General features: G+C 39.8%; 1 protein-coding gene across 1 annotated transcript; it reads left to right on the forward strand.

The window, feature by feature from the left end:
* The first annotated feature begins 344 nt into the window (after positions 1-344).
* LOC138893734 (uncharacterized) lies at positions 345-1,998 on the forward strand. Its single transcript, XM_070178388.1, has 4 exons — positions 345-448; positions 530-620; positions 1,178-1,363; positions 1,417-1,998. The coding sequence occupies exons 1-4, from the start codon at positions 345-347 to the stop codon at positions 1,996-1,998; spliced, it is 963 nt and encodes a 320-aa protein (XP_070034489.1).
* Positions 1,999-24,803: the final 22,805 nt, after the last annotated feature.

Below are 24,803 nucleotides of genomic sequence, written 5' to 3' on the forward strand. Positions count from 1 at the left end.
TGCCTACAGGTTCAGGGTCTTATACTATGTATTGTGATGCGTCGCGTATTTGTCTAGGCGCAGTGCTGATGCAAGATGGTAGGGTGATTGTCTATGTATCCAGATAGTTAAAGGTACATGAGAAGAATTATCCGGTCCACGACCTTGAGTTAGCAGCTATAGTTCATGCCTTGAAGTTTTTGCGGCATTATTTGTAAGGTGTCCATTGTCAGCTTTATACGGCTCACCAGAGTCTACAATATCTGTTTAAACAGAAAGATCATAATTTGCGGCAGCGGAGGTGGTTGGTATTGCTTAAGGATTATGATATCACCATTCTCTATCATCCCGTAAAGGCCAATGTGATGGCCGATGCCTTGAGTCGTAAGGTGGAGAGTTTGGGAAGCTTAGCATACATACTGGTAGCAAAGAGGCCTTTAGCCTTGGATGTTGAGGCCTTGTCCAACCAGTTTGTTAGATTGGATGTTTCCGAGCCGATTAGAGTTTTGTCTTGTGTGGTTTCTCAGTCTTCTCTCTATGATCGTATCAGAGAACGTCAGTATGATGACCCTCATCTACTTGTCCTTAAGGACACGGTTCAGCACGGTGATGCTAAAGAAGTCACTATTGTGGATGACGATGTATTCCGGATGTAGGGTAGGCTATGTTTGCCTAATGTAGATGGTTTGCATGAGTTCATTCTCTAGAAGGCTCACGATTCGCGGTACTCCATTCATCCAGGTGCCGCGAAGATGTATCAGGATTTGAGGCAGTACTATTGGTGGTGGCGAATAAAGAAAGAAATAGTTAGGTTTGTAGCTCGGTGTTTAAATTGTCAACAGGTGAAGTACGAGCATTAGAGACCAGGCGGATTGCTTCAAAGACTTCAAATTCCGAGTGGAAGTGGGAGTGTATTACCATGGACTTCGTAGTTGGGCTCCCACAGACTTTGAGAACTTTTGATGCTGTTTGGGTGATTGTAGATCGGTTGACCAAGTTCGCTCATTTTATTCCAGTTGGTACTACTTATTCTTCGCGGCGGTTGGCTGAGATTTATATCCGCGAGGTTGTTCATCTACACGGTGTGCCAGTGTCTATCATTTCAGATCGGGGCACACAATTCACATCACAGTTTTGGAGAGCAGTGCAGCGAGAATTAGGTACACAGATTCAGCTGAGTATAACATTTCACCCTCAGATAGATGGACAGTCTGAGTGCACTATTCAGATATTGGAGGATATGCTACGCGTATGTGTCATTGATCTTGGGGGTCCTAATGATCAATTTCTGCCACTGGCAAAGTTTGCTTACAATAACGGGTACCAATCGAGCATTCAGATGGCTCCGTATGAGGCTTTATATGGGAGACAGTGTCAGTCTCTGGTGCATTGGTTTGGCCGGGTAAGACTAGGCTATTGGGTACTGATTTGGTTCAGGATGCTTCGGAGAAGGTTAAATTGATTCAAGAGCGACTTCGCACGGCCCAGTCTAGACAGAAGAGTTATGCCGAGCAGAAGGTCTGTGAGATTACTTACATGGTTGGGGAGAAGGTTATGCTCAAGATTTCACCCATGAAAGGTGTGTTGAGGTTCAGGAAGAAGGGCAAGTTGAGCCCTCGGCATATTGGGCCGTTTGAGGTGATTAGGAAGATTGGAGAGGTGGTTTATGGACATGCATTGTCGCCTAGTCTATTGAGTGTTCATCTAGTATTTCATGTATCTATGCTCCGGAAGTATGTCGGGGATCCGTCTCATGTTTTAGATTTCAGCACAGTGCAGTTGGATGGTAATTTGACTTATTATGTGGAGGCGGTGGTCATTTTAGACCGGCAGATTCGAAAGTTGAGATCAAAGAATATAGCTTCAGTGAAAGTGCAGTGGAGAGGCCAGCCAGTCAGGGAAGATACTTGGGAAACTGAGCGGGAGATGCGGAACAAATATCCACACTTATTTGAAACTCCAGATATAATTCTAAACCCGTTTGAGGATGAACATTTGTTTAAGAGGGAGAGAATGTAACGACCCGGCCGGTCATTTTGAGTATTACAACCCCATTTCCCCATTTACTACTCAATTTATGCGTTACAGTTGTTATGTGACTTGTCGGGGTGATTGGTTCGGGTCCGGTGAGGTTTTGGAATGAATTGGAATACGTAGTTCCAAGGTTTAAAGCTTAAATTAAAATAGCGACTGGATGTCGACTTATGGGTAAACGACCCCGGAAGCTCGTAGCTAAATTAGGCTTGAAATGGCAAAAATAGAAATTTAAGTTTGAAAGTTTGATCGGGGAGTTGACTTTTTGATATCAGTGTCAGAATATAATTCTAAAAATTTTCATAGCTCTATTATGTCATTTATGACTTGTGTGAAAAAGTTGAGGTCAATCAGAATTTAATTGATAGGTTTCGGCATCGAATGTAGAAGTTGGAATTCGTTAGTTTTCGTTAGGCTTGAATTGGGGTGTGATTTGTCATTTTAGCATTGTTTGATGTGATTAGAGGTTTCGACTAAGTTTCTATGATGTTTTAGGACTTGTTGGTGTATTTGGTTAAGGTCCCGGGGGCCTCGGGTGAGTTTTGGATGTTTAACGGATCGAAATTTGAACTTAAACAGCTACTGGAATTTTCTAATGCCTGTATCCAGTTTCCTTCATCGCGTTCGTGAGGGGAGTCTCACGTTCGCGAAGAGGAAATTTGGACTGGCCCATTTTGTGCTTCGCAATCGCAACCTAGGCCACGTGTTCGCGAATGATCGATGAGCAAAGTTCGCGACCAACGGCACGCGTTCGCGAAGGGTCGAGGGGCAAAGCTACGTGTTCGCGATCGAGGCCTCGCATTCGCGGAAGGGAAAGCCAGCCTGGGGGGAAATTGGTCTTCGCATTCGCGAAGGAGAAAATTCGGGCAGCACAATGTTGTGCTTCGCGAACGCGAGGAAGCTTCCGCGTTCGCGAAGAAGAAACGCCTGGACAGAAACTTTAAATTCTAAAAATGGGACTTCGTCCCATTTTCTATTTTTGACAAATTAAAGCTCGGGAAGAGGCGATATTCTTGATATTTTTAAGGAAAATAATGGGGTAAGTATTTTTAACTCAATATTGGTTAAGTTACCCGAATCCATGGTTGTTTTTAACATTTAATTGGTGAATTGAGTTGGAAAATTTAGAAAACCCTCTTGGTTTAATTTGAAGATTTGAGGGTCGAGTTTATGTCGCAATTTGATAAATTTTGTATGGTTGGACTCGTGATTGAATGGGCGTTCATATTTTATAATTTTGTCGGGTTCTGAGATGTGGGCCCCACGGGCGATGTTTGGGTGCAATTTCGGATTTTGTTGGAAAAAATAATATTTTCATATGGAATCAATTCCTATAATTAGTATTGGCTGAATTGAATTATTTGTGACTAGATTCGAGGAGTTTGGAAACCAATTCGCAAGGCAAAGGTATAGCAGAATAAAGAATTACGCGGTTTGAGGTAAGTAGCAGTTCTAAATTTGGTCATGAGGGTATGAAACCCCGGATTATGTGTTATGTGATCGGTTTTGAGGTGACGGGCGTGTGGACGTGCACCGTAGGAATTGTGACTTGGTCAAACTTCATGGAACTGTGTAGTTGAATAATCTGTTGTTATTTGTACATTCTCCGTGTAGTAGAGAAATTGAACCACAAATCATGTTTAGATTATGTGTAGGCACTGTAGGGACCCACAGAGGTCATGTACATGTTGAATTGTCTGTTAAATTGTTGTTTGTACTCAATCATAATTTACTTGTTTATTTTATCTTAGTCTCTATTGTTCATTATTGATGCATCATATCATTGTTGTTTGGGCTGATTTTTATGATTATTGAGAGCCCGAGAGACTGGAGGGATTTATGACTGAGTGAGGCCGTGCAGCACGTGAGTTATCCATGCGAATCCTGATATTTTACTATAGCATGTGAGTTGTCTGTGCAGATCCAAATATTGATACTATAGCACGTGAGTTATCCGTACATTATGTGAGTTGTCCGTGCGGATCCAACTAGTGATACTATAGCACGTGAGTTGTCCGTACAGTACGTGAGTTGTCCGTGTGGATTATAGTGCTTGGGTTGAAGGATCCCTTCCGTAGTCTGTACACATCCCCAGTGAGCGCAGGTACCTACTGAGTGCGAGTGTTGAGTGCTGAGTGTTGAGTGAATGGAATGGTTGACTGACTGTGGTCCTGAGAGGATGCATTTGATTTCATTATTGTTGCACTTCAGCTGTCTTATACCACTGTTTTGAAAATTTCTGAGAGATATCATCTTATGGTTCAGTTGAACTTGACATGAAATTATTGTTTTGGCATTAAATGTTGAACTTGAAATCATGCCTATATTATTATGTTGGAAATTACTGTAATTGGACTCAGCTGTGAAGCTCATCGCTACTTTCAGTTCTTTAATTATTATTGTTACTTGCTGAGTTGGTTGTACTCATTCTACACCCTGTATTTCGTGTGCAGATCCAGGTGTTCCCAGACACAGTGGGTGTTGATTTTCTTTGCACAGTTGATTATCCGGAGATTCCGAGGTAGTTGTTGGTGTTTCGCAGACCTTGTCTCTCCTTCCTTATCTTTTTGATTACTGTATTTGGTCTCAGACTATTATAGACTGTGTTTTCAGACTTGTGATGTATAGATGCTCATGTACTCTGTGACACCCCAAAATTTGGTAATTCCGCATTATGTTTTGGGTTTTCTATCCAGGTTATGAGAACCTTTACTATTAAAATTGCTTTAAATTCATTTTTGTTAAAATATTTGGAAATATTTGTGAGAAATCGGCTTACCTAGTACCATGTTAGGTGCCATCACGACAAGTTAGGATTTTGGGTCATGACAACCTATTAGGGTGGTATTAGTATCTTTGATACTTAATCCCTATAGGTGTAATCAGTACATAGGTTAGCCCGATTTTTCTCTCAAAAATGCAAAGAGAAGGCTGCTCACAAACATATACTTCATGATCCATATCTATGTCCAGTGTGGAGGAAACGGGAAAAGTTACACTATGGAATGCAAATCCCTTTGCATCTACTACTTCCTGAGGATCACACAAGGTAAAAATTACATAGTTCTTCAAGCTACAAGGGCCAGTTATACGCGCATGAATACTCTACTGCCCAAGTTAGGTATGGTTGCCCATGGGTTTCTACAGCTTTAGGCGGGCTATTTCAGTAAGAATCGGAGGAGCTCCCATGCACATAGTTAATCTACTACACATAAGGTACCTATATATAACAGGTTTGTTACCAGATTGTCCATGTATGATCACGTATTTAGGATACAAAGTCGCAACCAAGTCTCTATTGCATTGAACTGGACATATATCCTAGAATGCTTTGCGTGCAAATTTGGTAAGAAGAAGGCATTATCAAGCTTAAATACCAGTTACAGACATCACATGAAGTCTCCATATGACCAAGGCATCAAGTGCAATTGCCCAATTTCAAACGCAAAGGAAGTCGTCCTTTCATAGAGGTGTTGCAAGTTGAAATCAATTAGATTGCTTCAATGTTTATGGTTATTAGTTCCTTTTGTACTATCAAAGTATTATTTTACACAAGACTTTGATAATAGGTTCCATATACTCTCATTTATTACGCACTTATATTTTGTGAGACCTCCAGACACATGTTGTCTTATTTTTTATTATCTTAATAAAAAAAAAACCACTAGGCAACCAGCCTAGTGGTATATTAGCAAAAACAAAAAAATATTGTCGATGAATAAATATGTTGTCTTTGCTAGTGGGGTATGAGTTAGAGTTAAAGAAGTGCTTAAAGAAAGAGAGAACATTGTTAGGGGTGATTTTGGTTGTGGAATTGAGTTGGGATTGAGGAATTTGCGCTTAAAGATACTTTTGTGATGTGTTAAAGTACTTAGAAGGGTGAGTGTAACGACCCAACCGGTCGTTTTGAGCTCTAGCGCGTCGTTCAACGATTTAAGGCCTTTAGTAGCTTCACTTGATGTTTTATAACTTGTATGCGTAGTCGAAATTGGATTTCGGAAAGTTCGGAGTTGATTCGGATGGAAAATTCTCAATTTGGAACCTTTAAGTTGGAAGAGTTGACCAAGGTTTGACTTTTGAGTAAACAGCCTCAGAATTGGGATTTGAAGGTTCCAATAGGTTCGTCTGGTGATTTTGGAATTGGGCGTATGTTCGAGTTGAGTATCGGGTGGTCTAGGAGAATTTCGTTGCTTATTATGGAAAGTTGGCATTTTGAAGGTTTTAAAATTTCCTAAGTTTGGTTTGAAGTGACATTGGTGTTATCGATATCCGTTTGGGGTCCCGAGCCTTGGAATAGGTTTGTATCTTGATTTTTGAGTTGCACATAAAGTTTGGCGTCATTCTAGAATGTTTAAGAGTAATTCGGACGCGTTTGGCAAAATTTAAAAGTTTGAAAGTTGAAAGAAGGGTTTTGATTGTCGATTCGTAGTTTGGATGTTGTTTTGTGTGATTTCAAGCCTCGAGCAAGTTTGTGTCATGTCTTGGGTCTGGTTGGTGTGATTGGACGGGGTCCCGGAGGTATCGGGTGTGTTTCGGGATGGTTTTGGACCAAGTTTGGATGATTTGCTCTTGTTGGTTTGCTGGTGTTGGTTTTGTTCTTCACAAATGCGGAGGGAGAGACGCGTTCGTGAAGAAGGATTTGAGCTGGAGGCCTTTTGTTCAACGCGTTCGAGATAAGGCACTCCCGTTTACGAAGGTTTGGGCAGTGGTGCTCCGCGTTCGCGATGGCCTGGTCGTGTTCGCGTAAGAGAAACTAGGCCTGGGAGTCTTGGCCTACGCATTCATGAGGAAGGTGTCCCATTCATGATGGTCAGGCCTGGTAAGGCATCGCATTCACGAGCCTGTCTTTGCGATCGCGAAGTAGGATTTTGGAGCAGAAGTTGGTTGTGCTTCACGAATGCGAGAGACCTGTCGCGTTCGTGAAGAAGGGCAGATTATAAGCTTGCAAGGTCGAGATTTTCTCATTTCCGACTCATTTCTCTCTTGCTTGGGCGATTTTAGGGCAATTTGGAGGAGCCATTTTCATCATCAATCTTGAGGTAAGAGATTTCTACACATTGTGAGTTAAATACATGGATTATATATGAATTTAAAACATAAAAAGATATGGAAATTGTGGGATTCTGGTAGAAATCCAAGAATTTGGTATTTTTGGATTTTGACCAAGAAATTGGAATAAATTATATATTTAAGTTCATGGTATTATGAGTAATGATTATCTTCAAGAATTCTCGGAATCCGGGCACTCGAGCCCGAGGATTGACTTTGTTGACTTTTCTAGCGGAGTTGGGAATTGTTATAAACTAATTAATTATGAGTGTTGGAGTATATTTTTATTGGTTTGCATGTTGTTTGACTAGATTCGGATCGTTTCGCTTTGAATTGAGGAGTTAGAGATGCATTGGAGTCAGTTATTGGAACTTCAGAGCGAGGTAAGTCTCTTGTCTAACTTTGTGAGGGGGAAACTACCCCATAGATATTAAAATTGTTATGTGCTACATACGCACGAGGCGACGAGAGTCTGTACGTAGCTAAAAGCATGTTTATGACCGGGTAGACTTAGGACTTTATCATGTAATATTTGAATTATTTGAACTCATTTTGCTAGCTTAATTAGGTGAATTTATAATTGAAATTGATTTGGGAATATATTAGGCCGAGCTTTATCACCTTGAGTTGTTTGGCGAGATATTTGATAAACGGTAAAAGTCATGTTTACTTTATGCTCATGTACCTACGTTGTAAACACGTGACTCGTAATTCGATAAGTTTCTTCCTCTCCTGGGGATTGGGCCGAACGCCTCGGCAGTATATTGAGATGCATTTCTGGTTCGCGTAGGCCGACCCTCGGCACTGTACACACCACTCTGGATCGGGTCGTACGACCTCGGCATAATCTTGCGTGATATAACTAGCAGTCCGAATATTCATGAGATTCCCCTTTTATTGAGGCTTGGTATTTTTATGGTATTCCCTATTCGTTTGAGATTGCATTTGATATTTCTGATCTGTTGAGAAAGCATAAGAGATTTGAGAGATTTATATCATCAAAAGAAATGTTGGAAGATTATGTTAATTACCGTTTTACCTCATTATTACTGTTGTGCTTCATATCTGTTTATCATTTATCATACTGATTTATTGGACCACTAGTAAGTGTCTATGTCAACCCCTCGTCACTACTTCTCCAGGGTTAGGCGAGATACTTACCGAAAACGCGTTGATTTACGTACTCATGCGACACTTCTACACTAAGTGTGCAGGATCTGATAGGTTCATTTGGTGATCATCTTGGCGCGTAGGCGCAACTGCTGAGGAGACTTTATGGTGAGTTACTTTCTAGGCTACGTATCGTAGCCCATATACTCTTCATCGTATTATTTACTTTATCCTGTCTAATGTACATTCCAGACAGATATTGTAATATTATTGTACTCCTTAGTAAATGCGCAAGCGCTTGTGACACCGGGTTTTGAGATATTCTAGTTGATGTTTACGGTTTTGCATATTGTTATAACCTTTTATTTTTATGCCTTACTAATTATGTATGTACCTATGATTTTAAATGCTTAAATTTCTTCACTTAATAAAATTTATGATTTCGAAAGTAATAAAATGGACAGTTAACGTGATAGTGTGTCGTTGGTTTCCCTAACGGCGACGTTGGGCGTCATCACAGCCTATAGTGGGTTTTGGATCGTGACACCTTGTTATCAGAGCTCTAGGTTCATTTAGGTCTCACCAGTCATGTCTAGTAGAGTCTTATAGATCAGTACGGAGATGTGTGTACTCATCTTCGAGAGGCTACAAGGCTGTTAGGAGCACTTCCCTTCTTGATTCCTCGTCGTGCGATTTGATTCCATTGGAGCTTATGCCTTCAATTCCTTCCTAATCATTCATATACGATGTTGAGCGCTTATTATCAATTGGGCTTCGAAGAGTTGTAGTGGTACTGCAGATATGTTGCAAGATCTTTCTCACTACATGTTCGGGTAAGCAATTATCGTCGCCTTGTGGAAGGCTGTTCTATCATTTCAGCACAATGTTAGTGTTGCCTATGGTTTCGCGGCTATGCACAGTGTATTATGATGTTCATATGTTGTTATCACACAGTGTTGGTGTAAATGGTAGGGTGCTTATTTATGTGTCACAGCAGTGAATGACTCGAAAAGAGGATTTCTCGGTTCATGGTTTAGAGGTGCGACATTTAATTCTAGCGGAGGAAAGGCAATGTGACTATAGATGATCAGGCCTTGGTTGACGGGGTAGAGAGGCTTGATATTTTCGAACTTGGTGGAATTCTCATTTGTGAATTGGTGTCGTCGTTGTAAGGACCCGTAAAAATTTAAACCAAAAACTCGGGGTTTCGTGGTGCCAAGATAGATTCCTGCGTATTATAGTAGAAATTCTTCGCGGATTGTAAGCTCGCCGCGGTTCGGACTTTTTGGATTGAACAGTACCCTACGGACTGAGAGGAAAAGGTTTCGCAGAAGAACGCATTTCTGCGGCCCATTATGCGACCGCATAATCACTCTACGGACCGCATAATGGCCGCAGAGTGAAGCAGTAAGTTTGGCCAACTTGAGGTCAGTTTTGCGGTCGATTATGCGACCGCATATCGATCGCATAACCCCTCTTAGGTTTTTGCGGAGGGAGTTCTGCGGTGCATTATGCGACTGCAGAACGAGTATGCGGACCGCATACTGGTCGCATACCTGGGCCGTAAGTTCAGGCCCCTAAGGGCCATTTCTGCGGTCACTTTGCGAACCGCATAACCATTATGCAGTCGCATATGCAACCGCAGACCTGTGTCGGGGAACCATTTTTCTTAATTTAAAACCCGACCCCCATTTCGTTAAAACACCCCTTTAGTCCATTTTGAAGCTCATTTCTGATATTTCTAGACTGAGAGAGGGGGGGTTCTAGAGGGAGGACCTAATTTTCATCAATTAATCTTCAACCATCACTCAAAGCTTGGAAATACTCAAGTAGAGCACCAAATGCTTCATCCAAAAAGGTAAGATTTCATCACCCCAGCTCTTAATTTCAAACATGGCTAAAATGGGGTACTAGGGTAATACTTCATGGGTATGAGAGTGGTTCATCTTGCATGCATGTGATAAAGGGTGTGGGAAAAATAAAAAGTGAATTAGAACTATGAACATTTTCCTAATTTTGGATTCAATTTGTATATTACAAAAATAGATTGAGGTTGCTAAGGGTTCTGGATAATTGTAAAGTCTAAAGAAGCGCAATTGAGGTATGTATGGCTAACTCTTTTCTAACTAGAATCGAACTCCTGGTGTCCGAATATTTGGTGTAAGTTCTGACTTGATCATACTAGAATTGTTTGCCTTATGTGATGGTACTTATCGACATGAATGATGATATTACTTGAACGAATAAAAAAGGAAATACTTGAATTGTAAAATGTGCCAAAGTTCCAAGAACTATTTAATAAATGAGGCTATTTGTGCCATGTAATGAAAGATGGGAAAGAGATGTGAATTGAGTGAATAATTGACAGAGGTTATGTCTCAAGTGAGATGGCTTGGACGATCGGGCCGAGATCGGACGCCATGTTATACACATGGTGGCATTTGTGTTGGAATTATTGATTTACATTATCGATATATACATGTCTCACTTGAGATGGCTTAGCCGGTCGGGACGAGACTGGACTCCGTGTAAAAACACGGTGGCATTGTGAGTTGTGGCTTTGGCACTAAAGATTATCAACCTAAAATATGGAAATATTGAATTGGAAATTATGTGATCCTTACTTGGTGTTTCTTTGTATTTCTGTGAAGTACATATTGATTGTTGTGACTACCTTCTCTTTGTTTCACTATTCATTCTGCTGAGATTGGTGTTTGCCTTACATACTAGTACTATTCGACAGTACTAATGCCTTTTTGGCAGGGGCGCTACATCTTTGAATGGATATAGGTGGTTCTATCGCAGATAGCGCCGATCGCAGATAGTGGCGTTCTCCCTCACACTCACCATAGCAGCCTTGGTGAGCCCCATTTCTTCCTAGGGTCATGTAGTCCTTATTTTGTATAAGTTTTCATATTTTGAGGTATAGCCGGGGCCTTGTTGCGAGCATTGTCATGTTGCTCTTTTGAACCCTTAGAGGCTCCATAGACGTTTATGTGGGTCGTCTATGTATGTTGGGGTGGTCGTTGGACCGAGTTGTATTTTGGAAACTTAATTATGGCATAATGTATATAATGGAAAATGAACTAGCAACGTTTATAAATTTATATAACTGATCTCTCCCATGTTTTACAAATGGTGATGCATTCCCTTTTTGGACCATGAATGAGTCGGGTAGGAAAGGTTTACTAGGCTTGCTTGACTGGGTTCACTCGGTTGAGCGCGGTCGCGCTCCCCGAGGTTGGGGCGTGACAGTCGTCCTTGTTGGAACGCATTAAGGCTCATCTGTGTAATGGTCTCCTTTGATTTGTCTTCGAGGCAGGATGTTGCAGAATGGTGGCTAAGCAGTGGTTATCAGAGACGGCAGTGTATGGCGGCTTCATAGCCAAATCGATGTTTCTAATATTGATGGCTCGAGAGATATGATCTTTATGGAGTCTCAAAGTTTGTGGCAATTTATCCGTTTGGGTGCTATAAAGATGGATTATAATTTGAGGCAGCATTTTGGCAGCGAAGGAGGAGAAAGTACATGGTAGGAGGTGTCTCGCGGTGGTTGAATTGCTAGCAGGTTAAGTATGAACAGCAGAGAATGAGTAGTTGCCTAAGGAGATGGTTTAATCGAAGTGGGAGTGGCAGAGTAGCGTATGGATTATGTGGTAGGATAGCCACATGCTTTGAGAGAGTCTAGAGCGATTTGGGGATCATGATGGAGAATGACTAAGTCTATGCACTTAATTTGGGATGGTGGCTATTTTACTGAGGGAGTTTGAATATGACGGAAAGGAGTTTTCTTGGAATGAAGAGAGGTGTGAAAGCTTGATTATCGTTTTGGGATGCAACATGACTTCGAATTTTGGAGCGTATAGTTGGACCTTTAGTTGATGCTAATGGGGAATGAATGGACTCTTACAGCTGGTGGACGAGCATGGGCTCAGGAGGGTTATCGGTGCATTGGTGGATTAATTATGAATAAGAAAAGAAAATATCAAGGGTAATTCGGGAAAAGGACTTGAGAAATGTGTGCTACATTTTGCCTTATCGACTCATGCGTAGGTTTTGGGATGACTCAGAGTTTATGCTTCTTGTAGATGTGATGTACCAGAAAAGAATTCATATGGTTGCTTCTTTGGGAGTGTTCATATGCTAACAGCGTTAGAGTTTGGTTATATTCGGGACCAGGTCAGAGTGGGTGACTCTCGACAATGGTTCTAGTGGGTTCAAGAATTAAGTGTGGTGTCTAAGGATTTGGGGTCCGTTGTGTGGTTAAGGATTGAGTTTTTGCAGTAGATTATGAAAGGGACTTGGAGTGTTTCTATGTTAGCACCGGGGGACTGTGGTGTGATGTTACAAAGATGGAAGGAACAGCTTCGGATTCGTAGAAGATCTTTCAGAACGGGTGTACCAGTTGGATATACTATTAAGTGCATGAGGAGGGTATGAGATGGCTGATGGGTGTTGAAGCGATGTGGTCTCGCGATTTGGGGTCACTCGGGATGAGTGTTGATTGAGGTCTGTTATGTGTTTGAATAGAACTATTATATCAAAGACAAGTCAAGAGTATATTGTAAGAAGTCGAGTCAGTTCGTTATGGTTTGAATCAGCATAGTTATGGAAATGATCAGTCCCTTCGGTATGTTAAGCTATACATGTGATTCATGTTTGTACGTGCGGGCTTAACAGCCACCACAATTTGATTGATTGGACATATTTTATTATGATGGCCTTGTTATGTGTAAATGAATCCTGGAAGAGTTATGGCGATTTAGACCACGACTAGAGGTCTGTATTTTCTATGGTTAAGGGAATTCGGTTGCGTGTTGCAATCATTCTTCAGAAATAAGTGGAGCGAAAGGGTTCTATTCGATAAAGTTTTTATTATAATGGTGGTTCAGAGGTTATGATGATGCCAACGGCATGATAGGTGCAGTGAGCGGTATGGAAATTGGAAGTTGAGGATCAAGGTTGTGGTTCAGTGCTGATAAGAATATCACGAGATCGAAGGAGCGGGGGAAGATTTCAGATTTTTCAGGGTATGTTGGCACTATCTTAGTGTAGCCTAAGAACGGTGTCCTGTGTAAGAGGCATTGTGTATTGATTTGCAGATTCTTGATTTGCATTACAGAATTAGTATGGTTGGTGGTATGGATGTGCAGACTTTGCTACCTGGTGCGAAAGGTTATGGGAGTATATCCTACGGGAAGATCATATAAGTGTGACGTGTTAGTCACTTGATTGTTATAGATTGAAACCAAGTGTGGAGATTCTGGTACTGTAGCTAATGGGAGAGTTTACGCTCTATTCCTTTGGTTGTGGACTATTGGAGTTTGTTTCGGATTGGACGGTTGCTTGTGTGTGTCATGAATAGGGTCATTGTGGATCCTTGAAAGGTTATTGGCCTAGTATGGGATGATCGGAATTGGCTTGAGGTCTGTTGGTAGGTATAATGTGAATGTGTGCTCTACATTAGGTTGGATATGTTCATTCAGCATAGCATTGCTTATGGAGGAGTCTTTGGACGTTGGATGTTATTCCAGTCGTTAGCTATTCTATGTAATACTCTATTATGCCATGTGGGTTGTGAGACGGCTTGATTATTTGCATGTGTTGTGATACCGTGTGGCTTGTGGTGTTATATGAGCAAGATGGCTCTCGAGATGCAGGTCATTTATTGCACCTTAGTCGTGCTTGAGCTTTTGTGGCCCATGGCACTATCCGTCTCCCTAGGGTTGTATTTATGCACTTGGTGTGTTGGTGGTCTATATTCGGGCATTTCGTGGGTATGAGCATTATGATTTGACGGGTATTTCCTTATTGATTGTTATGTTTTGACCGGGTGGCATGCCGCCACGAGTGATGTTTTGATCAGGATGCACGACGCAACGGTATCATGTGTTGATCGGGTTGCACCCCGCAACAGTGAGATGTTAAGTACAGTTCCTTATACTTATTTTTTATGACTTGTTTCTCATTTGTTAGGTAGGTTCATAGTATCTGTTTAGCCATTTTATTCGTTATGCATGCTGGATAGTTCTTTATCCGAGTTCGGCTTCCTTAGTTGGTCATATTCGAGTTGTGGCTTGTTGACGCATTGATGTCGACGTATGAGATTTTAGGTGGTTTTTGATATGGCTTGTCGGTCGAGCAGCTTGTACTGGGTTAGACGAGGTTGCCAGGCCTGATATCAGTGCAATCATATTTATATAAGGTATATTAGAGGGGAAATGTTTCTATTCAGTTCAGAATGAGGCAAGGGTTCTTGTTGAGCGGAGGAATTCCATGAATTATTTATTTGGCAGGTGGAAATGAGTTTCTACACATCTCTTTCATCATTGCAGTATTGCGAGGGTCGAAACCAGACCTACATGTGTTATGATATATACTACAGGCATCGGATTCGTGAATTTGTAGCTATTGTGGTTGGAGGATGTTATATTGGGCATACGAGTCATGTGGTGCAATGTGTGATTACAACATAGGCGGATGATCATGTTTTGGGTTCAACATATTGAGATAGATACGGTGTTCGTATGTTAGAACCAGGTCTCGTAGAGAATTCTGAATGTTGGAATTTGGCTCTAAGGCTTGTGGGATAAGGTAGTAGGAAGGATCTTCAATCGGGCTCGAGCTAATGTGCTCACATGGTTTGTGATGGCACGGGTAGGTGCACGAGATGTTAAATAGCAATTTGAGCAACTCTGAAATGGTTCTTGGCACATTCGAGGACGAACGTATGTTTAAGTGGGGAAAATGTAACGACCCGACCGGACATTTTGAGTTCTAGCGCGTCCTTTGGCAGTTTGAGACCTTGAGTAGCTTCACTTCATATTTTATAACTTGTACGCATAGTCGGAATTCAATTTTGGGAAGTTCGGAGTTGATTCGAATGGAAAATTCTCAATTCGGAAGCTTTAAGTTGGAAGAGTTAACCAAGGATTGATTTTTGAGTAAACGACCTAGGAATTAGGATTTGAATTTTCCAATATATTTGTATGATGATTTCGTACTTGGGCGTATGTTCGGGTTGAGTATCGGGTTCTCTGGGAGCATTTCGGCGCTTATTGTGGAAAGTTGGCATTTTGAAGGCTTTAGAATTTTTTAAGTTTGGTTTAAAGTGTACATTGTTGTTATCGATGTTCTTTTGGGGTCCCGAGCCTTGGAAAAGATTCATATCTTGATTTGTGACTTGCACAAAAGTTTGGCGTCATTCCGGAATGTTTAAGTGTAATTCGGACGCGTTTGACAAAGTTTGAAAGTTGAAAGAAGGATTTTGATTGTCGATATGTAGTTTGGATGATGTTTGGTGTGATTTGAGGCCTCGAGCAGGTGTGTGTCATATCTTGGGACTGGTTAGTGTGATTGGACAGGATCCTGCAGGCCTTGGGATGGTTTTGGACCAAGCTTGGATGATTTCCTGTTGCTAGTTTGCTGGTGCTGGTTTTGTTCTTTGCGAACACGGAGGGAGAGACGCGTTCGTGAAGAAGGATTTGAGCTGGAGGATTTTCGTTCAACTCATTCGGGATAAGGCAGTCATGTTTGCGAAGGTTTGGGCAATGGTACTCCGCGTTCGCGATGGCCTGGTCGCGTTCGCGTAAGAAAAACTAGGCCTCGGAGTCTTGGCCTACGAATTCGCGAGGATGATGTCGCGTTCGCGATGGTCAATCCTGGTAAAGCATCTCATTCACGAGCCTGTCTTCACGATCGCAAAGAAGGATATGGGAGTAGAATTTGGTTTTGCTTCACGAACGCGAGAGACTTGCCGTGTTTGCGAAGAAGGGCGCTTGGGCAGTTTATAAGCTTGCAAGGTCGGGATTTTCTCATTTTCAACTCATTTCTCTCTTGCTTGGGCGATGTTTGGGCGATTTGGAGGAGTCATTTTCATCATCAATCTTGAGGTAAGAGATTTCTACACATTGAGAGTTAAATACATGGATTATATGTGGATTTAAAGCATGAAACGTTATGGAAATCGTGGGATTTTGGTAGAAAACCTAGAATTTGGTATTTTTGGATTTTGACCACGAAATTGGACATGGAACTGGGAATAAATTATATATTTGAGTTCGTGGTGTTATGGGTAATGATTATCTTCAAGAATTTTCAGAATCCTGGCACGTGGGCCCTAGGGTTGACGTTGTTGACTTTTTTAGCGGAGTTGGGAATTGTTATAAATTAATTAATTATGAGTGTTGGAGTATACTTTTATTGGTTTGCGTATTATTTGACTAGTTTCGGATCGTTTGGCTTTGAATTGAGGAGATAAAGAGGCATTGGAGCCGGTTATTGGAACTTCGAAGCGAGGTAAGTCTCCTGTCTAACTTTGTGAGGGGGAAACTACCCCGAAGATATTATAATTGTTGTGTGCTACTAGTTGTGGGTGCTACGTACGCACGAGGTGATGAGAGTCCGTACGTAGCTAAAAGCATGTTTATGTCCGGGTAGACTTAGGATTTTATCATGTAATATTTTAATTATTTGAACTCATTTTGCTAGCTTAATTAAGTGAATTTATAATTGAAATTGATTTGGGAATATATTAGGCTGAACTTTATCACCTTGAGTTGTTTGGCGAGATATTTGATAAATGGTAAAAATCATGTTTACTTTATGCTCTTGTACCTGTGTTGTAAGCATCTGACTCGTAATTCAATAAGTTTCTTCCTTTCTTGTGGATCGGGCCGAATGCCTTGGCAGTATATTAAGATGCATCTCTGGTTCACATCGGTCGACCCTTGGCAGTGTACACACCACTATGGATTGGGCCGTACGACCATGGCATAATCTTGCGTGATACCGCTAGCAGTCCAGATATTCATGAGATTCCCCTTTTATTTAGAGCTGGCATTTATATGGTATTCCTTATTCATTTGATATTTCATTTGATATTTCTGATCTATTGAGATAGCGTAGGAGATTTGAGATATTTATATAGTCAAAAGAAATGTTAGAGGATTATGTTAGTTACCGTTTTACCTTATTATTACCGTTGTGCTTCATATCAGTTTATGATTTATCATGTTGATTTATGGGACCACTAGTAAGTGTCAATGTCGACCCCTCGTCACTACTTCTCCAGGGTTAGGCTAGATACTTACTGGGTACGTATTGATTTATCTACTCATGTTACACTTCTGCACTAAATGTGCAGGATCTGACAGGTTCATTTGATGGCCATCTTGGCGCGTAGACATAGCTACTAAGGAGACTTTATGGTGAGTTGCATTCCAGGATACGTATCGTAGCCCACGGAGTCTCCATCGTATTATTGACTTTATCCTGTCTAATGTACATTCCAGACATATGTTGTATTATTATTGTACTCCTTAGTAAATGCTCATGCACTTGTGACACCGGATTTTGGAATATTCTAGTTGATGTTTACGGATTTGCATATTATTATCACCTTTTATTTTTATGCCTTACTAATTATGTATGTACCCATGATTTTAAATGCGTAAATTTCTTTACTTAATAAAATTATGATTCGAAAGTAATAAAATGAACAATTAACGTGATAGTTCACAGTTGGCTTGCCTAACGGTGACGTTGGGCGCCATCACGGCCTATAGTGTGTTTTGGGTCGTGACAGTGAGCCATTATTCCTAAAATATATCATACTCGTCCCTTAGCCCACATTACAACCGTGAAAAAGTCCTAATTGATTTTATATTGAGCGTGCCTACATTAGTTGAGATTTACATTATGGGTAAGCCTATGGTACCAATTTCATGCATGTGACTTCTTTGTGAGAGTGAGCGATTTCTTTGATATATGTGAGTCCTTAAAATATATTTTAGCATTTGATTTGAATGTGTAGATTCAACTTTCTCTCTTTTATTTTCTTGTGAGGGCACATGGTTTCACGACGTATAGGTAACATTATTAGACTTCTCTATGATGTTAGGTGTTCAAGTCATGAGTGCATTGTGATTTTTAGTCGGTTTTTGAGGCTAGGATTATTGTGATCATGTTGTCTTTGTTTTAAATATTTTTGAAGTTTGGCATAAGTAAAGGGAAGTGTATGTGAATACATATGCTTTAGCTTAATTGTTGCTATCAACCATGGTCATTGGTGCAGTGTGCCTCAATTGTGTAAAAATAAAGTGCTCAAAGATAATACAAATTATTGGTTGACTCAAGGACGAGCAGCGTTTTAGTGTGGGGTAGTGATGTTTAGCTATAAGTGTATATTTTTGGTGCATTTGAGTGTTTTAATGATTAATTGTGCGATGTTTGACATTAATTGAGTTATTTTTATGTGTAGGACCATTGGAATACATAAAGGATTGAAAGTTGCATAAAACGATGTTGAAGACACAAGAAAAGAGCACGAAAAGGAGAAAATCAGATCAAGGCAAGGGTACCTCGCCCCAGGCCAGCCTGGTCAACCGTGCTATAGACCAGGCCTTTCGAGCTCTAAAGCCTGGTCCCCCTGCCTGTGAATAAGTTATTTTCTACTCAATTGTGAACTTGGAGACTCCTACCCTAGCCTATAAATACTTCCTAAACATGTCTAAGAAGGGGATTGGACGTTTTTAGAGAAATTTTGATGAAGGAAAAGTACAGAGCCGTCGTGGAGGCTGAATTTTATCTTTTCTTCTGCCAAACTTAGTAATGTTTATGTTTCTTTTTATGATTTACTGTTTGGCTACCATATCTATGTGGAGCGAAACTTCACGTTCTGGGGTTTTGGTTCTTTCATGACTATTGTTATTCGAATATTGATTTATTTATTTAATCTTGTGCTTAATTATTTGATTTCTTCATCACCAATTGAATATTATCTATGAATCTAGAGTTGAACTCGAAAGTTGGAATTCTAGATTGTATATAGGATTGAATAAAGAAAGTTCTTGAACCTGAGCCTCGGGGAATGGATTCGCGGTTAGGATAGAGATATACCTAATTGCCTTGCTTGATTGAAATACAGGAATTATAAATGCTTTCTTGTTTGTAAGGCCCCGTAAATGTTTTCCTATAAACCCTGATTCCGTGATGCCAAGATAGGCATAGAGGTTAATAATTTTTCCTAAAACCCCGGATTCGTACTTTTAGGATTGAACAGTGCGCTGGGAGTTGAAGGAAAATGTTGGGCAGAAGTACGCATTTCTGCGGCCGCAGAACCACTCTGCGGACCATAGACTAGTCGCATAGTGGGGCAATTTTTGGGGCATTTTTTATGTCAATTTCGCGGCCATTATGCGACTGCATAACCGTTTCGCGGGCCGCACTTTGGTCACATAATCATCCTTAGACTTTTTGGAGGGAGGTTCTGCAGTGCACTATGCGACTGCAGAACTGTTCTGCAGGCCGCATAGTGACCGCACACCAGATCAGTTTCTTTCCAGTTCTGGCACCCATTTTCACGGTCATTTCGCGGACCTCATAACCACTATGCGGTCATATATGCGACCGCAGAAACTGTTCCGGAGCTTCAATTTTGGGATTTTTAAACCCGACCCTATTCCGTTAAAACACCTACCTTGGACCATTTTGATCATATTTTCTGATATTTTAGAGTGGGAGAGAGGGTCCTAGAGGGAGGAAGTGATCTTCATCAAGTTGCTCTTCAATTCTCACTTAAAACCTTGAAGATTATCAAGAGAGGCACCTAGGTCTTCTTCCTAAGAGGTAAGATTCTATCACTCAAACTCTTAATTTCAAAATGTAACTAGAATGGGCCATTAGTAAGGTAATTCATGGGGATGGGAGTGCTTACCTTGCATGCATGTGTCCTTGAAATATGTGGGAAGATTGTGAGCTAAAAATGATAGAGAATGGGTTGGGGAATGATGGAATCTTCCACAAAAAAAGGCCTTAAAACGTTGATGCACACCAAGTGTTGGATGATATGCTCAAATAAGCTAAAACCATGTTCATCTTCCTAATTTTGGTTGAATTTTGTTATATTGCTGAAATAGATCGAAGTTGCTAATATTCCGGAACATCTTAGAGTTTTAAGAAGCTCAATTGAGGTATGTTGGCTAAACCCTCTTCTCCTTAAAATTGAACCCCGCGGTGTTCGTGTAATTGGAGTAAGCCCTTGATCATTATAGAATTGGCGATTTCTAATGTGTTTGTGTTGAAGGATGTAATTTCAATATTTATTCTAAATGCTCAATCATGTTATATTATTATTTGAGGATGTGTTCAAAACTGTGGAATATGTGTTAGAAATGTTAAGACTTCATGTCAAGATCGAAATAAAGGTTGTTATGCCAAATTGTATGAAAAGCCTCAATGTGCCTAAGACTCCCAGATTGATCATATGTGAATTTAATGTCTTGAATGGGAAGCCTTATTGTTGTTGATAATGATAATGATATTGAATATGGAAAAGGCATCTGGAACTATGAAATACAGCCAAGTACCAAGAATGACTTTGTAATTGTAATCACTAGTGCCAATGAATTGAAAGTATAAGAAAGAAGTATGATATGAGATGATTGACTGAAAAAAGGTAATCTCTCAAATGAGATGTCCTAGCCGATCGGGCCGAGATCGAACTCCGTGTAAGAACACGGTGGTATTGTGGATGAAATTGTGAAAAGGGTTGATGTCTCAAATGATATGGCCTAGCCGATCGGGCCGTGAATGGACGCCATGCCGCACAAATGTGGTACTGTGCTGGAAATTATAACAAAATTGTGGTAATGTCTCAAATGAGACGACCTAGCCAATCGGGTCGAGATCGGACTCTGTGTAAGAATACAGAGGTATTGTGAATTGTGAAATATCGGTACTAAAGATCACCCAACCTAATAATATGAAAATTGACTTGAAAACACATATGATCCTTAACTTGTTGTTCTAATATTATTTGAAGCCCTTATTGAATTCTTGATTGTTCATCTTGTATTATTATTCGTTCTATTGAGTTGGTGTTTAGCTTTACATACTAGTGTTATTCGACGGTACTAACGTCCCTTTATCGGGGGCGTTGCATCTTTAAATGGATGCAGGTGGTTACATAGCAGACAGTGTTAATCACAGATAGTACTGCATCCTCTTCTCAGCGGAATCGGTGAGCCCCATTTCATTTCGGGGTTATGTATTGTATCTTTTGTTTATATTGTGGTCACTTTTGAGGTATAGCTAGGGCCTTGTTGTCGGCACCATCTTTACTCTCTTTTATATCTTTAGAGGCTCCGTAGATAGTATGTGGATTGTATGTGGGTGTTGGGAATGTTAAACAAGTATATGTTGTGTTTGATCACTTGTTCCACTCAAACTATAATAATCTGTATATTTTGAGACTTAAAGGCAAACTAGATAACAAAACGATTTAGGATTTTATGAATGATCTTCCTACTGTATAATTAATAAAATCACGTCTTTTCTTGATCATGGGTGAATTGGGTAGAAAGTATCTAACAGGCTTGCTCGACCGGGTTCACTCGGTTGAGCGCCGGTCGTGCTTCCCGAGGTTGGGCGTGACGTTAGTCTTAATTTTATAGACATATAGGTAGTAAGTTAACTTGGATAGGCGAGTAAGAACTCGACAGATTCTTACGAGTAATATTAACTATGTCAACCAATAAACTAGATAAATTAGTTAGTCAATTCAATTGAAGAATACAATAGTAATGTTAGAAAGCCATAACTCTAGATCATTTTCATTACATTGATAACATAAAAATCTATTCTTCCTTTGTTCAAAGTTTATTTTTTATTTTCTTTTAAGTTAATTATTTAGCATGACTACTTTTAGGTTTAATCCTTGTTTAGATAATTAGGATAGTTGTGCGTTTGGCTGCAATAAATCATCAATCAAATGTCAAAATCAAAGATAGAATTATTTAATATAATTAAAACAAAGTCAAAAATACTTACCCCAATCCATGTAGTGAAAATCCTCTCCAAAATTGCCCAAAACCAAGATCTAGATCCCAAAATATGATGAAATAACCAACCCTCGATATATATAAAATCTGCTCAGGGATTTCCACATTTGCGGACAAAGTAGCGCACCTGCGCTCCAGCATTTGCGACCACTGTTCGCAGAAGAGAATAGTGTCTGAGTGCCTCTGATGTAGCAAATGCGACACAACCTTCGCATTTACAAAGGTCCCCTTTCTCACAAATGAGGACAAAGCTTCATATTTGCGAAGTTGCCAAGCCACTACTCAGTGTCGCAAATGTGACACAACCATAGCAAAAGCGATTCCCCATGGCTCGCAAAAGCGACACTGACTTTGCAAATGTGATGTATTCCATCCCATGCCTAACATCGCAAATGCAAGGCTGACATTAAAAATCTAAGGTTCGTATTTGTCACGACCCAAAATCTCACCTTAGAAATCGTGATGGTACCTAGTCTCTAAGACTAGGTAAGCCTAACACATGAGGAGATATAATAGAGATAACCATCTTAACTGTATAAAACTTAAACTAATAAATGGAATAACGTAACTAAAACTGAACAAATGTTCTATAATCCCCAGAACCGGTAGTACAGAGTCATAAGATCTACCGACATACACTAAAATTTCTAAATACAATACTGCTCCCAAATGAAGATAAATAGCATTAAAGATAATATCTGAAGGTGACTCCGAGGCCTACGAACGTCAAGTAGGTTTACCTTGAAGTCTCCAGCCATACAGACACAACTCTCAAGAACCAACACAATCATAAGTACCTGGATCTGCACAAAAATGTGCAGAAGCGTAGCATGAGTACACCATAGGGGTACCCAGTAGGTATCATGACTAACTTCAGTGGAGTAGTAATGAGGTAAGTCGAGACACTCACTAGACATAAAACTTGTGCAAGATATTAACATAAAGCTAGCAATGGAAAGAATGTTAATGTAAGGCTTACAGCGTAAATATTATTAATATAAAACCAATAAAGGAATAATAGAAACACAATTGGAAATAAGAAGTAAACGAGTAATAAAGCAGCAACATAATCAGAACACAAATGAAATATGAATGAACTCAAATTAGGAAAACAGATGACAATTCAAGTAATCAAATCATTCCCAACGCATGACTTACAACAAGAATTACCCCGAGGCACCACACCTCGTAACCAAAAATCTTAAGCCACAATTCCAAATCTTAAACGCATGACACCTCGTGCCCACAGAATCAATCACCTCCGCACGGCAAAGTCCATGTGTTATCATGTACATTGTATCCGTGTCAAATGCCAAATAAAATATTTGAGAGGTTTATTTAAATACAATAAGGCATAATAACAATCTTGAATAAAGTAAGGCGTCAAATGAGATAATGAATTTAATTTAGAAAACAAATAAAGTAAAGTACAATTTATATAAAAAATAGTATCAAATGAGTTTAGTTTATAAATCAATAAGGTAAAGTAAAAAAGCATTTTTAAATTAAGAAAAACATCAGACAAGTTAACGAATTAAATATAGAATTTGTTAAATAAAGGCGTGATAACAATTTCACGTAATGTAAAACATCAAATAGGGTAATGAATTTAATTTGAGAACCCAATTAAAGTAAAATATAATAATCATTTAAAAATAGCAAAGCACTGAGTGAGATAACGAGTTTTATCTTGAGAGTCACACAAAGTAAAGCATGTTAATATTCTTTTATTTAAAACTGTTATGTTACCGACAACTCAACAGAATATGAGATAATGACTCCACGCAAGTAAATTCATCTTAAAACTCAATTCACCAAGTAACACAGAGGTACTGGTTGGCACATTAAAGAAACTCAGCAAATCACGTAGAATACATGACTCACATAAGAAGTCACAATCGTTCCCACACAAAAATAATAATAAATAACCAAATACAATCAAAATACAAGATGATTTAAGGAAAAAAAATAACTGTTCAAATCAATAAACCTTTCAAATATATAATGTACAACAAAATCACACTGAGGTACCATGCCGCATATCCACATTTCACAATTCAAAATCACAACCTTTCCTTATACCGCCACGTGAGCCTTACATTTAGATATTTTTGAAAATATTTTTTCTGAAATAGCTACACGCACTTTAGCCCCCCTTATGTCGTCGCGTGGCTTCAAGTAATTCTCTTACTAGCAACATGCACATAAATCTCACCTTATGCCGCCGCATGCACATTAACCCTTATCCTTATATTATCGCATGTGCATCAATATCACAACACAATAATCAACTTGCACCACACGTGCCCATACGCCACAGCATTACCAAATCAACAATAACAAGGTTACCACAACACATAGGCCACGGCTCAACCACAATGTGTACAAGAATCTCAATAATAACAAAATGAATGAGAAATAACCCAACAAGGTAAGATATTCCAACAACCAAAAATTTTAACCACAACTGTGTTAATTAGGGGTGCTTATCGGGCGGATAATATGCTTAACGGTTTGGCTTATCGGTTATCAACTTTTAAATGTACTAATCTGTTAGCCAACCAATAAGATAGCAGGCGGTTCGATATCGGATTAGCAATTATCGGGCGGTTATCAGGCGGTGCATCGGTTAAATCTAAGACTAAGTGACAATGAAAATTAAAATTACATGTAGTCCAACTTCAACCGTCGAAATTAAAATAACAGCTTCTAGTATGAAAGTCATCCTCCTATCTGTATCGTAGGGCATCATTCTTATTTAAAAGTACATATTTTTTACTCCAATGGGAT

Source organism: Nicotiana tomentosiformis, chromosome 6 (genome assembly GCF_000390325.3).
Source record: "Nicotiana tomentosiformis chromosome 6, ASM39032v3, whole genome shotgun sequence".
NCBI classification, from domain to species: domain Eukaryota; kingdom Viridiplantae; phylum Streptophyta; class Magnoliopsida; order Solanales; family Solanaceae; genus Nicotiana; species Nicotiana tomentosiformis.

Bases quoted from the DNA above. Each gene is read 5' to 3' on its own strand.
- LOC138893734 (XM_070178388.1), top strand. From the start codon at position 345: ATGGCCGATGCCTTGAGTCGTAAGGTGGAGAGTTTGGGAAGCTTAGCA. The intron at 449-529 runs GTTTGTTAGATT...TGATCGTATCAG, and splicing joins GTTGAGGCCTTGTCCAACCA to AGAACGTCAGTATGATGACC. The intron at 1,364-1,416 runs GTGCATTGGTTT...GATTTGGTTCAG, and splicing joins GGAGACAGTGTCAGTCTCTG to GATGCTTCGGAGAAGGTTAA.